The sequence below is a fragment of the Dermacentor albipictus genome, chromosome 2, assembly GCF_038994185.2.
Source record: "Dermacentor albipictus isolate Rhodes 1998 colony chromosome 2, USDA_Dalb.pri_finalv2, whole genome shotgun sequence".
NCBI classification, from domain to species: domain Eukaryota; kingdom Metazoa; phylum Arthropoda; class Arachnida; order Ixodida; family Ixodidae; genus Dermacentor; species Dermacentor albipictus.
This window is the reverse complement of record NC_091822.1, coordinates 37,153,047-37,167,779: the sequence shown is the minus strand read 5'-3', so window position 1 is coordinate 37,167,779 and position 14,733 is coordinate 37,153,047. Positions and strand designations below refer to the sequence as shown.

The following is a 14,733-nucleotide window of genomic DNA, read 5'->3' as shown; positions in this document are numbered from 1 at the left end:
ATATCGTATGTGATTGACGCTGATCTCGTGCTTCCAGTGGTTTCGGAAGCTTCGTCTTGCAGTCATATAGTACAGATTTGTATTTACTGTTTTGTGCGCATGACGTCGTTGTTTATTAGTGGCGGCACCGAAAATTGTAAAAAAATACCGGATTTGTCATAGTTGACTTCTTTCTAATTGGTTAGTCCTATGGTGACCTACACAGTCGTCTCCATCCCTTTATTCGCCAAAGATATGAAGCAGAGGGGTCGTATAATAAGGCCCCCTTTTTTTATACAAAGCGAAGCATTTTTCTCATGGACACAATGATGTCTTTGGTTATGCTAGTCTGCATATTGCTGAAAGTGTGCCTTAGACTGCAAAAAGTAAGGAAGACTGAAAAACATTTTCTGGTGCGAGACGAGTTTATTTTGTGCATTTCCAAAAGGCGCTGGAGTTCCCGCCTCCTTCGACGCCGGTGAATATTCAATCCGCCGCAGCTTTACCGAGCTGTGAGTGCTGGCCCTGAAGTAGACTGTTACCGCGTTTCACAACTTAGACACATGTAGAAAATAATTCGACCTAATTCATCGCCGTTGTTCAGTAGACACATCTATGCAAACAATTCCTCTTTTTTTGGATTCGTAAGCAATGTTATCAATACTAGGTAAGCTAACGCAAAAATTAGCCTTTGTAACCACCTTTGTAGCCACCATAGCCGCCTCCATATCCTCCGTAGCCGCCACCATATCCACCATAGCCGCCGCCATATCCTCCGTAGCCGCCGTAGCCGCCACCATATCCACCAAAGCCGCCTCCGTATCCTCCGTAGCCGCCACCATATCCGCTTCCGAGGCCAGAGTGGGCTACAAGGGCTCCTCCACCACTGACTTTGTTGACGTGGTGAACCGTCCTCACAATGAAAGCTGGTCCCGCCACGGCTTTGGCAAAAGCAGGCCCGCCGCTAAGAAGAGCAACACTGCTGCCGACGCCTACACCGCCTACACCACCGACGCCGCCGACGCCGCCCAAGCCACCACCTAGGCCACCATATCCGAGACCTCCATAGCCAAGGCCTCCATAGCCGAGACCTCCGTAGCCGAGTCCTCCATAACCTAGGCCTCCGTAGCCAGCGCCGCCGTAGCCAAGTTTCCCGCCTGCTGCCACTGGGGAGAACACCGACACGGCCAGTACGGCAAGCAAGGCAAATAGCTTCGTCTGGAAAACAAGATTTATAAAGAGTGAATACACCTTGTGCGTATTATGCACTCTTGGTGAGAAAAGTAGTTGCATCATGCTGGTAATGTTTTTTTTATAAAACAAGGCGTAAAAAAGAAGCGCTAGCACACAAATGACAGTTACCGGAATGCATTTATGTGCGTTAATATATCGATGGCGGGATAATGTATTGGATTCTTGCGAACATTGACATAGAAGGTGTACACAGCGCTCAAAACTATTAGCTTGAAATATCAGATGTTCGCACACCCCTCTTCAAACTGTTCAGTAATGAAAGAGTAGCTGTTGCTGTGGCAGGCGCAACCCGCCAAACGATAGAGGTCTTCCCGAAATCAGGATGCCACGGAAAAGAAGGCTGCAGAATCAGGCGCTGCTTGAGCGTCTCTTTGCTGGGGATGAGTTAATTTTGTCGACAAATCTACTATAAAACTGCGCCTTTTGAATTAAATCTTCTTTATTTCGCATAAGTAACAAGCTCTAAATGAGGCTTTGATATCATGCTGCATGTTTTCTCGTAGATAGAATGAGTGGATTACAAGCTGACTTGACGAATACGATAATTATGCGTACTTTAAGCTGCACAAATTGAAGTCAGCATTCTTCATAGCTTTCACAGGCACTTCTGAGATACACGGCTTTTGAGTGCATAATAAATTCTTGCCTACCTAGAATATTTCGCACTGTGCTGCAAGTGCCCCAAAACTATCCATCAGCTGAGAGGTATAGTCACCGAAAAACAGGATCCTAATTTTGACCCCAATGAAAGAAGCGCGCAAATTAATGAACGAAGACGACCAAGACAAAACAAAGGACGAGCTCTGTGTTCATCACTGCTTCCCGTCTGTTGGCAGGCTGTTTATACAACGCATTGCTTTAAACTTGGCCGAATCATCATTCTTCAACCATTCATGCAGCATATATATATATATATATATATATATATATATATATATATATATATATATATATATATACCAGAAAAGGAGCAGTTCTGGGTCCGAGTAAATATTCACAGTGAAGTAGACCCGCGTATGAAGCGGTTTATTGACGGTTCGGCCGGGGTCCGGCCTTCATCAGAATACATTGCATGGTGTCAGTACAGTTAATATACATGTGCCTATCAACCAAGTGACGATACGTTTACATGAAAAACGAATAAAATGAGCGAACAAAATGGATCCGAATCATTCAAAGGATAGTTGACACGTGTATAGACCGATGGACTATATATATATATATATATATATATATATATATATATATCAGAAAAGTGGCAGCTCCACTCTGCCAATTCTTACCATTGGTTTCATACTTGATGTTAGAGCACCTAGGATGTCGACGAATGGTGAACGCTTCCTCGTGCCCTGCTTATATACTGTCGTGTTGCGGCAGCATCTGAGGGGAGCATCGCAGGGAGAGAAGGTGTTTTTAGCGTATCAGTGAAAACGAGAGATAAGAAATAAGTGTTGCGACGAGCATTACGCGTGCAGCAAGATATCTCAGCCTTGTTTAACTGAACCTGCGGTGAGTTGAAGAGAAAAGGAAACGTTACTGTAGTTCTTATCAAGAGTTTATCTGCCCCGGGAGCAAATCTTACCACTAAACCTCACTGTCCGAACCATGGTGTCGCCGCACACGTGGACGGGAAGTGAGACCATTTTAATGCGCGATAAAAGCAGAAGGCACTTCACAAGCCACAAGAGAACGAAAGGCTGAGATACGGCTTCCTTATTCTTTGAACTGCATCGCCAGGAAACGTTAGCCGTTTCTCAAAGCGTCGACTCTCGGGCGCTTTAGTCTTTATAGGTCACCACACCCCGTAGCTCACGGCGTACACAGTGCAGGAAGTGGTACGTGAATAAACATTTTATCTTCACTATGAGTCGTTGCATCGCTTATCATTTCGCCGTAATAGGGGGATGTTGCTTAAGACCTACAGTCACCTGATTTTACTTGTTGCCATCACCTGCAGAATTCAGCGCACGAGGAACGCTAGAAACATCCGCAGCAGATGAGATCTGTCGTATCTAGAAAACACGCGATTATCACTTCGTAATGTGCGAATTATTGGAGTTTTCCTGAAGTCTGGTAATATGACAACTTGCCTGAAGAAAAATATGCAGACCCCACGCACTGTGCCAATTGACGTAAGCGAAGATTTCCGTTCTCGATGCTATGATTGACGGTAATTAGCGGTGATGTTGACGGCTAAAGCTTAATTTCTTCAACGGTTAGGCTAAAACGAGAGTTGTGAGTCGATGTTAAACGTTACCTTGCGTGCACCACACACTGTTTGTCTGCGCATTACATAGAGAACAGAGGGAGAGGTGTTTGCTTGATGTGTTATTCTGCGCCATACTTATTAACCTCTGAGAGGGTTGAGCGTTGTCATTTCCTCACATGGCACGCAGCATTCTTCCAGAAGTATTAAAGTTGAATTGGATTATGCGGCTGTACGTGCCAAAATCAAAATCGCATTATGAGGCAAGCCGTAGTGGCCAACTCCGCGTTAATTTTGATACCGTGATGTTGATTAACGTGCCCCAAACTCTAGGCGCACGTGCGTTTTCGTATTTTTTGCCCCCTTTGAAATGCGGCTGCCGCGAATGCGATGAAACTCACGACCTCCAGCAATGCCATAGCCTCAAAGCTAACGTGGTGGCCACAGAAGTGTTGATTTGACGGACGACCGCTACAGTGTCTCCTGGACCCTGCGCTGCGCTTTGGCTAATGCGGTTCTGATTGTGCAAATCCTGCGTAATTTGCCCGCTTGACATATTTGCATGGCGTTTATTTTTCAGAAATAGCAGCGAAATACTGTACCGTACCTTGAAATGCATGTCCTGTTTCGCCACTACCGCTGTCTTTTAGTAGAGTGTTTCCTTGCCTTGTCACGTCAACTCCCCCTCTCTTATATGTGAACTGCCTCTTCACCTCCCTCTCCTTCTTCTCCTCTCTAGAGGAGAAGAAGGAGAGGTAGGAGAAGGGAATACCTCTGGTCTCGCACGTTAGTAGAAAGGGAAGCGCTGCACTTTCTGCAATGCTTCTGAGCAGAGCCGCGGATAATTATAGTTGTCAAGAGGCTAATGTGGCGACGGCCAGGTAGCTCCAGAGCGCATTTACTGAATGAATGAATGAATGAATGAATGAATGAATGAATGAATGAATGAATGAATGAATGAATGTGTATTGTTTAGTGGCGCAAGGGCCAGGTATGGCCGAAGAGGGCCATGACTGATAATGTTGTGTTAGGCGCCGATTTGTGTGTTGTGATGGTGGGATGTAATGTGGCCTACAGTAAATCCGTATCATAGAAGCGTAAAATGATATATAGTATAAAATTATTATAGCCATACATATAGTCTATGGATATAGTACGCGTGATAAGTGATAATGGAGCTAAAATGCAAGAATATGGAATAAGCACCTATGCCTCCGGGAGGCCTTTGAGCCGAAAGGCTGGGAGACAGCTGCTTTCTTTCACTGCAGTTACCGCAGCAGAAACCTCAGTTAAGAGGCCATGCTACGCATTTCCTGGTGATATGACATGAAAACTATGTACATGTTTTAAAAATGTGAACAACGATTGATACTTAAAGAGCGGCTCTGTACCTATGATCATTAGAGGATGAAGTGGAATTTGTTGCCGGTGTGGTAATGGAAAATGCTTTTTCCTATTAGCTTCTAATTGAGTACATTGCAGCAGGATGTGCAGGACGGCAAGTGGCTCACCACATTTATCACACATGGGTGGATCGCCACCGGACAAGAGGTATGCGTGTGCCCTGTATGCGTGTCCTATCCTGAGTCTGCAAAGTGTTACATCTGTATGGCGGTTCCTTGATACCGGCGGCCAATTGCCATGATACGGCTTGATAACATGTTATTAATTTTCTGTCTCTGTATCCCACAAGCGCTGCCCGAAAGCCCTTAGCTTTTTTCTTGTTGAGGGCTTGAGGTCCATTACAGGGACAGTCGTGGAAGTGTTGGAAGCGTTCGCGCGGACGGATGTGGCTAGCTGGTCAGCCAACACGTTTCTCTCTATCTCTCGGTACCCCGGCACCCAGCATACGACGATATTCTGCATGGACGCATAGGTGATTAGTAATGCTGAGTACAAAGACTGGATTACAGGGTTTTCATATTTCTTTCTTTATTTATTTTTATTTATGAATACTGCGATCTTGTACACAAGATCATAGCAGGTGGGAAACATTGTGTTAAGATACAGAATTACAGACACAAAGAGAACAAAATTGCACATAGAAATTCAACAAGAGAATACAGCGACAAGGTCAATTAACAACAATCAATTCAAATGCTCTTTAAATTAATGTAATGATGTCTGTCTGACAACATCGTCCGTGAGGTTATTCCAATCAGTGATGGTCCTTGGAAAAAAGGAATATTTAAAACAATTAACTCGCGGATTTAATGGTGTTATAGAAAGAGAATGGCGATTTCTAGTTTGGTACCCCGAGGAATAGATAAGGATATTGGAGGTGTCAACTTTGAAATTATTATGAATTATTTGATAGAAAAACTTTAAGCGACATATGCGATTTCTGTTAGGAATAGAGGGTAAACCACTTTTTTTGAGGAGGTCACTGACTGATGCTCGCCCGTAAGTGTTATAGATAAACCTTACTGCTTTCTTTTGGATTCTTTCAAGTTTATTTATCTTTACCTTTGTAAAAGGGTCCCAGATAATGACTGCATATTCTAAGATTGGTATAATAATACTGTTGTAGGCAAGGAGGCGCGTACCAGGGGTTGCTAGCTTAAGCGAGCGTCGTAAGACAGTTTTCAAAGCATCTAGGGCGCTCAAAGAGTCTGTGTATATAACTACCTTTGTGGTATTAAGTTCTTTAATATGTTTAACGGCTGCCAATATCGCGTAGGCCTCTGCCGTGAAAATACTTATGTTAGAGTGCAGAACACCGGCATCCGAAATGGATGAGCCAACCACTGCGTAAGACCCGTCACAATTACACTTCGATGCGTCCGTAAAAAATTCAGGAGAGGAGTATTTGTACTGTAATTCGAGAAAGTACATTCCTATATGCGCGACCGGCACGCGCTTTGTATCGGCTACGAAAGATGTATCACAGTCTACTGGTTGCCACTGCCACGGCGCGGGCGGTATAGCAGGGGACATAAGGTGGTATTCAAGCAGTGGAACCCTTGTTTCTTCGGCTATGTCTCTAACACGCGGTGAAAAAGGCAATCTCACTGTGGGCCGTTTGCGAAAAAGTTGAAACTGGACAAATTGTTTATGCGTAATACGCGGGGTGCTGACTGTTTCCGTTCACTCTAAAAAATACATGAAAGACGAATATGTTCTCTGCAGTTGAAGGGACCATTCATCCGATTCAACGTACAGGCTTTCCACTGGGCTTGTTCTAAAGGCGTCTGTGGACAGGCGAATTCCTAAGTAGTGGACAGGATCTAGAATCTTTAGAGCAGATGGAGTAGTCGACTTTCAAACTATGGCTCCATAGTCTAGTCGTGTGCGCATGAAGCTTTATTACAAGTTCATGAGACATCTTTATCAATGTCCCAGGTTGTGCGTGAGAGCACCTTTAGGATATTCATTGTTCTCATACATTTCTTTTTAAGATATTTCATGTGCTTTACAAAGGTTAGTTTCGCGTGTAAAATTATGCCAAAAATGAATGTTCTCTGTTTACAGGCAGGCGCTCACCATGCAACACAATTTTAGGATCTGGGTGCAGGCCTCTTTTTCTAGAGAAAATTACACAGGTGCTTTTCTGTAGGCCTGTACCCATTCTCATCAGCTCATTTGCAAACCATGTTAAGACCAAGCTAGACCTGTCGCTCACAGATTGCAAGAGAACTTGATTGAAAGCCTATCTGCACATCGTCAACATATGTTGAATAGAAGGTGTAATGTGGTATGTGTAAACGAAGAGAATTCAGTTTCACTATAAAGAGCGTGCAGCTAAGCACCCCTCCTTGCGGCACTCCAGTTTCCTGTACAAATTTCCGTGACAGAACATTGCCCACTTGAACACGGTATGTGCGATTCGACAGATAACTTTCGATAACATTCAACATATTTCCGTGTATACCTAACATTGAGAGGTCTCTCAATATCCAAACCACCACGTAGTATCATAGGCTTTCTCCATATCTATGAATACTGATAAGAAAAACTGCTTATGGACAATAGCTTCACGGATACGTGCCTCGATACGTACGAGATGGTCAGTGGTGGATCGACCCTCCCGAAAGCCGCACTGGTATGGGTCGAGCAATTCGTTTGATTCGAGGAAGTGTAGTAGGCGACGGTTAATAATTTTTTTGGATCCTTTGCAGTGGCAACTTGTTAATGCTATAGGTCTGTAACTTGATACAGAGGAAGGATCCTTTCCGTGCTTCAATATTGGAATTGTAGTAGACTCCTTCCAAAATAGGGGATTCCGCCGGAAGACCATATAACGTTGTAAATGGAAAGGAGGGTTTTCTGTGTTTCGGATGGTAGTTTTTTCAACATCTCATATATTACGCGGCCTGACCCTGGGGCGGATGTATTACAGCAGTTCAGTGCTGCCTGCAGTTCTGCTACGCAGAATGGTTCGTTGTACGCCACACTTTTTGCACATTTCCTTTCTAGCTTTTGCTTCTCTATTCGTGTTTTGCACTTCAGGAATGTTTAGGAGTAGTGTGAGGAGCTGGGTATGTGATCAAAGTGTGTGCCAAAAAAGTTGGCCTTATCTTCCAGGCTTTCCCCGTGTCTATTTACTAAAGGCAGGGAATACGTTTGTTGCCGATTAACTTTTTTCACTCTATTCCATACCTTGCTCTCATCTGTGTACGATTTGATGCTTGATATAAACTTCGCACGATTCTCTCGTCTTTCTTGTCGGCGCGTTCTCTTTGGCTGGGATTTGACATGTCTAATGTTTTCCACGTTTTCAGCTGTCGCAGAATCGCGAAGCATCGCCCACGCTTTGCCCTCTATGCTTGCCTGCATGCATTGTTCCACCAGGGAACACGCCTTTTGGAAACCATGCAGCTCGCTTGAATAATACATTAACATGCGGCATCAATTATAAAAGCTGTAAAATACGCAAGAGCGTCATCTATGGTTATGCCGGACATATCAGTCCAAGTCATTTGTGTAAGAGTTCGGTGCTGTTCCCCATCGGCTGAGTCAACACTCCACCGAGGGACCTGCGGGGGAAGTTGAACTTTTTTCTGCGTAGTTAGGATTATTTGGAAGTGGTCACTCCCATACTGGTTGTTAAGCACATTCTATTTATAATAGGGTAAAAGCCTCAGCGATAAAATGCTAAGATCTATGGCAGAGTATGACTTGTTGGCCAGGTTAAAATATGTGGGCTCCTTCGTGTTCAAGAGATATGTTGCAGAGGAAAAAAGCACCTGTTCAATGACGTGACATCGCGCATCACAGTGTGAATCGCCCCACAAACTACTGAGTGCATTAAAATTACCGAGGATCAGACTGGACTCTGGGAGCTCATCTATTAATGATTCTAATTCGCGTCTGTGAAGCTGATAATGTGGTGGTATGTACAAAAAGCAGATGGTAGTGAGTTTATTTAAAAGTACAGCTCGAACGACCACCACCTCAAGCGTCGTTTAGAGCTTCAAATGCTGACACGCTACACTTCTGTCAGCAATGATGGCTACACCGCCAGATGATACTACAGCATTCTCGCGGTCTTTCCTGAAAGTTATGTATTGCCGGAGGACGTTAGTGTGCTTAGAGGTTAAGTGGGTTTCTTGAATACACAGCATTTTAGGTTTACACTTACAGATGATTTCTTGGACGTCATCTAGGTTTTTAATAGTCCTCTAACAGCCCACTTTATGACGTCATTCATGTTTAAAAAGAAAGTGTGCTGTGTGTCTCAAAAGTGACATTACTTTACGGAATCTTTGTTAGTCGCGGTCTGTTGGCCCCTGTTAGGAGCAGTCGAGAGAACCTCGCCGCTCCTTCGACGCTACCTGCGCCGTTTGGCTTGGACTGGTGCCCATAGCCTCTAGCGAGGCACTGGACACTCTCCATCCCTCCAGAGAGCGAGGTGGGCGTCGCGTAGACTTCATCTGAAGCGACGAAGTCTTCGTCCGCACCGTGCCGGAAGTCGACAAGACCCCTGTGGCCTCTGTGGTGCCCTGGCTGCTGCCGGAGCTTGAAGAGGCCACTGGTGTAGACAGTTTGAGATATGACATGGGAGCGCTGGCTGCTCCCACCGTAGGGGCTGGTGGCGCTAGCCTCGGCACGCCAGGTGTGGTCCGGGCTGCCGCCAGAGGCTGTCGTGGTGCAGCCCCCCGTTGCGCCACTTCAGCGAAAGATGTTTTCAGTAAAAATAACGAGGAAAGCCTTTGTCGTGCTTCACGGAATGTTATGTTCTCCTTAAATTTTACAGTAATTATTTCCTTTTCTTTCTTCCGGACTGCACAAGCTCTGGAGTATGTAGGCCGACTGCCGTCGCAGTTCGTGCAATGTACCTAATTATTGCCGTCGTCAACAGAGTGACCGGTTGTGGCGCACTATGCGCACATGAGTTGTCCTCAGCAGCTCTGGGATGCGTGACCAAATCTCTGACATTTGAAGCAACGTCGTGGGCTCGGAATGTAGGTTCGGACATGAAGTTTTACATAGCCTGTTTCAAGAGTCTCGGGTGGAGTAGTTGAGTTGAAAGTGAGTAATTAATGCTTTGTTGGGATTTCATTATCGTTTCGTCTGATTTTGATGCGCTGCACATGGATTACGCCTTGGTCCTTCAATCCACCCAGGAGTTCTTCTTCATTCAATGTCATTAGGCCTTCATCTGCTACTACGCCTTTTACTGTGTTCATGGTTCGATGTTACCAGGGATGTTACCAAAGGCTACAAGATGTGCGAGTTTGTTGTAGTGTTCCTTGTCGTTTACCTCGAGGAGCGAATCCCCACTTCCCATCTTTCTTACCTTATGGCCAGCTCCAATGGTCTCTTTTAAGCACTTGGCCACAAGAAAATGGTGAAATTGTTCTTGCATTTGTAGATAATTGTTCGCATTGAAGGACGTGGAATTTCGGGAAAATTTCTTTGTTTCTTAAAATGAATAAAGAGGTTGCATCTGTGCGCAGCCTTTCGAGGCACGATTTCTTTTCCGTCACGTCCTATTTTAATTCTTTTAACATTGATCACGTTCTGATCATTCCAACCGTCTAGAAGTTCAGCTTCAGACAATTCTAGGAGAGCAGCATCCGATATAACGCCACGGGTAGTATTCGTGATACGTTGTCGGGTCACTGTGACTGGAACATCCCAGAAAGGTACAAGTTTGGACACTTTTTCATATTGTTTCTGATCGCGGAGCTCTAGGAGAAGACCACCGCTAGCCATTTTCGCTGCTTTGTATCCACAACCGAAAACTTCCGTCAGAGATTTGGAGACGACGAAAGGTGGGATCATTCTCACCGTTTACTCAGGCTTGTCAGAGTGGATGACATGAAAGCGGAGAAAGTTTTGTCTACGATTGCCCAAAAACTTAAAGACATCTTCGGTACGTCCTCGTTTCTGAGGGCGGTCAGAAAGACTGGGGAAAGAAGTTTCCATGTGAAGACATAAAAAAATCGACAACAGCGCGGACCGGCCACCACGGAGCCCAACGATGGGACGCGGCAGAGCTTGTGCACAAGCCTGTGCACAAGCTTGTGCACAAGCTTTTAGACATTTAGCTTTGAGATATTTTATCTGTGGGCTAAAAGTAAGCTTAAAGTCAAGTATTATACTTTGAACTTTGTGTTCTTTCTGAACAGCTATTTCTTAGCCACACCGTTCTACACAAGGATCTAGGAGCAAGCCTCTCTATCATGCGAAGAGATCGCACGTACTTTTGTGGTGGTTGATTTTAAGTCCCTTTTGCTGTTGTTGTTGAGTGTAATGGCGCGTAAGCAACTAAGGCAATCATGCGCCAATCGCAATGGATAATATAGGAAAAAGCTTGGTTACGTCAAAAGGTCCTTTTCTGATAGAGGACCCCGATGATTCCAACAAATAAATAATCACCTCAGTATTCTTCTCAGACATGAGAAGGTGGATAATGTGTGTGATGATGTGTGGTGCTTTATGGTGCAAGGTCCAGCTTTGACCAAAGAGCGCCATGACAGGTGGTAATGTTGACGATGTATTGTGGATGACAGGCACAATGAACTCATCATTGTAGATGTGATATGGCTGTAAAAGGGCCTAAAAAAACTTACGTCGTAAGTACAGTGGAATGTAGAGGTGCTAAAATAATGACGGTGACTAGGATGTGATGTGGCTTATGGCAACGGGCTTTCGTTAAAAGAAGATGCAATAAAACATAACACTGACACCAGAGTTTCAAGAGAGCCCTTGAATGCAGGGCTGTTAGTTGTGTGCTTAAAAGTTGCCTGGCCATATGATTCTCATCGTGTCCGTTTCGGCTAAAAACTCTAAGACTGCTTGCAGATTAAAAAGCGGTTCATCGCTAAGAAAAAATGCAGGGTAAAGGGCTAAATTCTCGCGATATGCAGCAGGGAAGTACTTTTTCCTCTCTGTTTCTCTTGCAGGGCACTGAATAAGAGCATGGAGGACTGTGGGATAATTGCCGCACTTGACACAAGTTGGAGGATTGCCCCCAGTCAAGAGATAAGAGTGGGTGCCGTATGTGTGGCCTATCCTTAATCGGCAAAGAAGTACTTCCTTGTAAATTGCTATTTTCCCATTTATCCAGTTCCCCAGTTTTGGTTTTAATATGTGAAGCTTATTCATTGCTTATTTATCCCATTCGCCTTGCCAATGATTCGTCAATTTACTGCGTAGAAAAGGCTTTAGGTCTGTGGCAGGGATGGGGATATTTGAATCTGCATCGCTAAAAGTTACTGACCCAGCGCTTTCGTCAGCAGCTTTGTTGCCTTTTTTACCTTTGTGACCAGGTACCCAGCATATGACAATCACTTGATTGCACATATATAGGGAGCCCAACAGACTGTATAGTTCAGTGAAAACTGAGTTATTATATTTTCTTGGTCTAAGTAGGGCTCTGACTAGACTTAATGCATCTGTAAATACAATAGCCCTAGCAAGTTTTGTGAGCCTGATGTTTTGAACTGCCGATAGTATAGCGTAGGCTTCAGCTATAAATGCACTTGTGTGTGGATTCAGTGCTCCGGATACTGAAAATGAAGGTCCCAGAGCTACGTAGGAAACTCCTTTAGAGGACTCGGAAGCGTCTGTACAGTATTCTGTACTGGAGTACTTCTCCTGAAGTTCATGAAAATGGAATTGTATATGTGCTTCTGGTGCCCTCATTACACTTTACATTTACATTTACATTTTACATTTTTCGGCGAAGAGACGTCGCATTCAATGGTCTGCCATTGCCATGGTGGGTGCAGGCGAGTGGGTGCCATTAGGACATTCTCTGGGACTAAGACACCTGTTTCTTCTGCCAGTGTTGTCAAACGAAGGCTCAAAGGAGGTCTAATAGCTGGGTGGTTACGAAACAATCTGGCTGTAGACACTTCATGAATAGATGAGTGGCATGGATGCTTAAGATCTGATTTCACCTTGAGAGCATAGGAAAAGGTTAAAGGTGTCCTTTGGAGATTTAATGATCATTCATTACACTCCACATACAGGCTTTCTACGGGACTTGTCCTAAAAGCGCCTGTAGCCAGGCGTATGCCCATCTGGTGAATGCAATCTAGCATATTTAAAGCACTACTTGAAGCTGAGCTATATACTATTGCTCCATAGTCGAGGCGGGACCATATAAGGCTTTTGTAGAGGTTCAAAAAGCATCTCCTGTCACTTCCCCAAGATAGCCGACAACGCCACTTACTTCACGATCCGCACATTTGCGAAGGCGTGTTCTACCTTCGGCATCAAACACACAAAAAAAACAACGCCATACCATCCACAGACTAACATAACAGAACACATTAACAGTAACCTGCGGTCAATGCTCATGGCGTGTACCGCCGTTCATGCGGAATGAGACGCTAAGCTTTCAGAAATGGCATTCCGCGCGTGTGACTCGTCATCTGCCTGAAACGGATCAACTCATTTCCCATCTACATATGTTCACTTTGGAAGGGAAATTTCAGTTCCACTAACCCATACCTTGGTACTGTCACATTCGCTCTATTCCGAGAGACGCCATTGCGTGAATGCCCGGCGTAAGCGCTTTACAACCGCTATCACTGCTGCTCGTGAGTGATTGCATGATGCTCAGCAAGAGCAAACACGCGCATGTAACTCACATCGCCGTTGCGCTCAGTACGAATCAGGTGACCTAGTATTACGTCGTACTCATTTGAGCAAACCGGGGACAGATTTTTCGGCGTCCTTAGCACCCCGACGGGAAGATCCATTTGCTATTTCATGCAAGCCTAGTAATTTACCTTACCGCGTGAAAGACATCACGACGGGCAACTTTGTTGCAGTAGTACATGTCTCGGAGCTCAAACGCTATGTTTCGCTCACCTCTTAAGCGTCATGGTATTCTGATAACCTCCTTTGCTTGCTCATTCAACACTCAAGCTGCAAGATGTTGAGTTGAATGCCAACAATTTCAGGCGATGCGCTGCGCATATTGGATCCAGATGTCCCACTCTCAGAGCGCCACTCTCAGTAGCGCCAGTTTCCATGGATGCACAACTGGGGCGCCTCAATACCCCATTCCGTCTCGCCGTTCACTGCGATGTGGCCGCCGCACCGTCGCAACCGGGCGAGCTCCCGATAACACAAACCGCTCCTTTGATTGGTTCTGGCGGCTGCCTTGAGAGCTGCAGCCACGGCCACTCATAGGGGACTCGCCAGACCTGGTTCCCACGCCATTCCGGGAACTTCTCCTCACAGAGAGATATCCCACCGAGCAGCTTCCAGTCTATATGCCAGAGGAAGCCCGCATACTCTGCACCGAATGCCGCGTTCCTGAAATATCACGGCGCGCGCATCAAGCCGGTCTCCCCACTTGAAGCCGCTGCACTTTGCGATCCTGGTCTTCAGGCGCCGGTTCCAGGCATCGTGGAGGCAGCTATTGCTCTTCTGCGGTCCTTCCGACAATACATTTTTGAAAGGAGGCCTTTGCTTCCGAGCAGGAGCATTCGCTACTTACTGAGTCGTTTGCTCCACCTGAGCCACATGCGCCCATGGAGGACCTCTTAGACCCCGACATAGATCTGGCATCCACAGGGGAGGGGACATCATGGGGATGGCGGCTGCATGGCTGCGCCTCTGTACCGCCATCGTCGCAATCTAGGTTTGGCTCATGCGCCCGTGCCACGCATAGCCAGCCTAGGGCCGGAGCGCGAGAAGCGTTGACGAGAAAGCAATCCAGTTGCCCTAGGTTTTTTGCGGTAAAGGTTGTATCTTTAGTGGATGTTTCACCCTGCATCGTCTCGGAGACCTTAGCTGGCCACTGGCTCTGAGGCCACGTCCCTGAGCCCACAATATGAAAGAGATAGGCTGCGGCTAAAGGTATGTTGACGTCTCCTTTCAGTTTTCTG

The 14,733-nt window shown here is 45.6% G+C and overlaps 1 protein-coding gene across 1 annotated transcript; it reads right to left on the bottom strand.

The window, feature by feature from the left end:
* Positions 1–620: 620 nt before the first annotated feature.
* LOC139055679 (uncharacterized) lies at positions 621–14,473 on the bottom strand. The gene is made up of 5 exons (XM_070533212.1): positions 14,343–14,473; positions 9,192–9,548; positions 4,106–4,174; positions 2,517–2,613; positions 621–1,197 (listed from the first exon to the last, which is right to left on the bottom strand). Exons 1-5 carry the CDS (start codon positions 14,471–14,473, stop codon positions 664–666), a joined length of 1,188 nt encoding a protein of 395 aa, XP_070389313.1. The 3' UTR covers positions 621–663.
* Between the last annotated feature and the right edge of the window lie 260 nt (positions 14,474–14,733).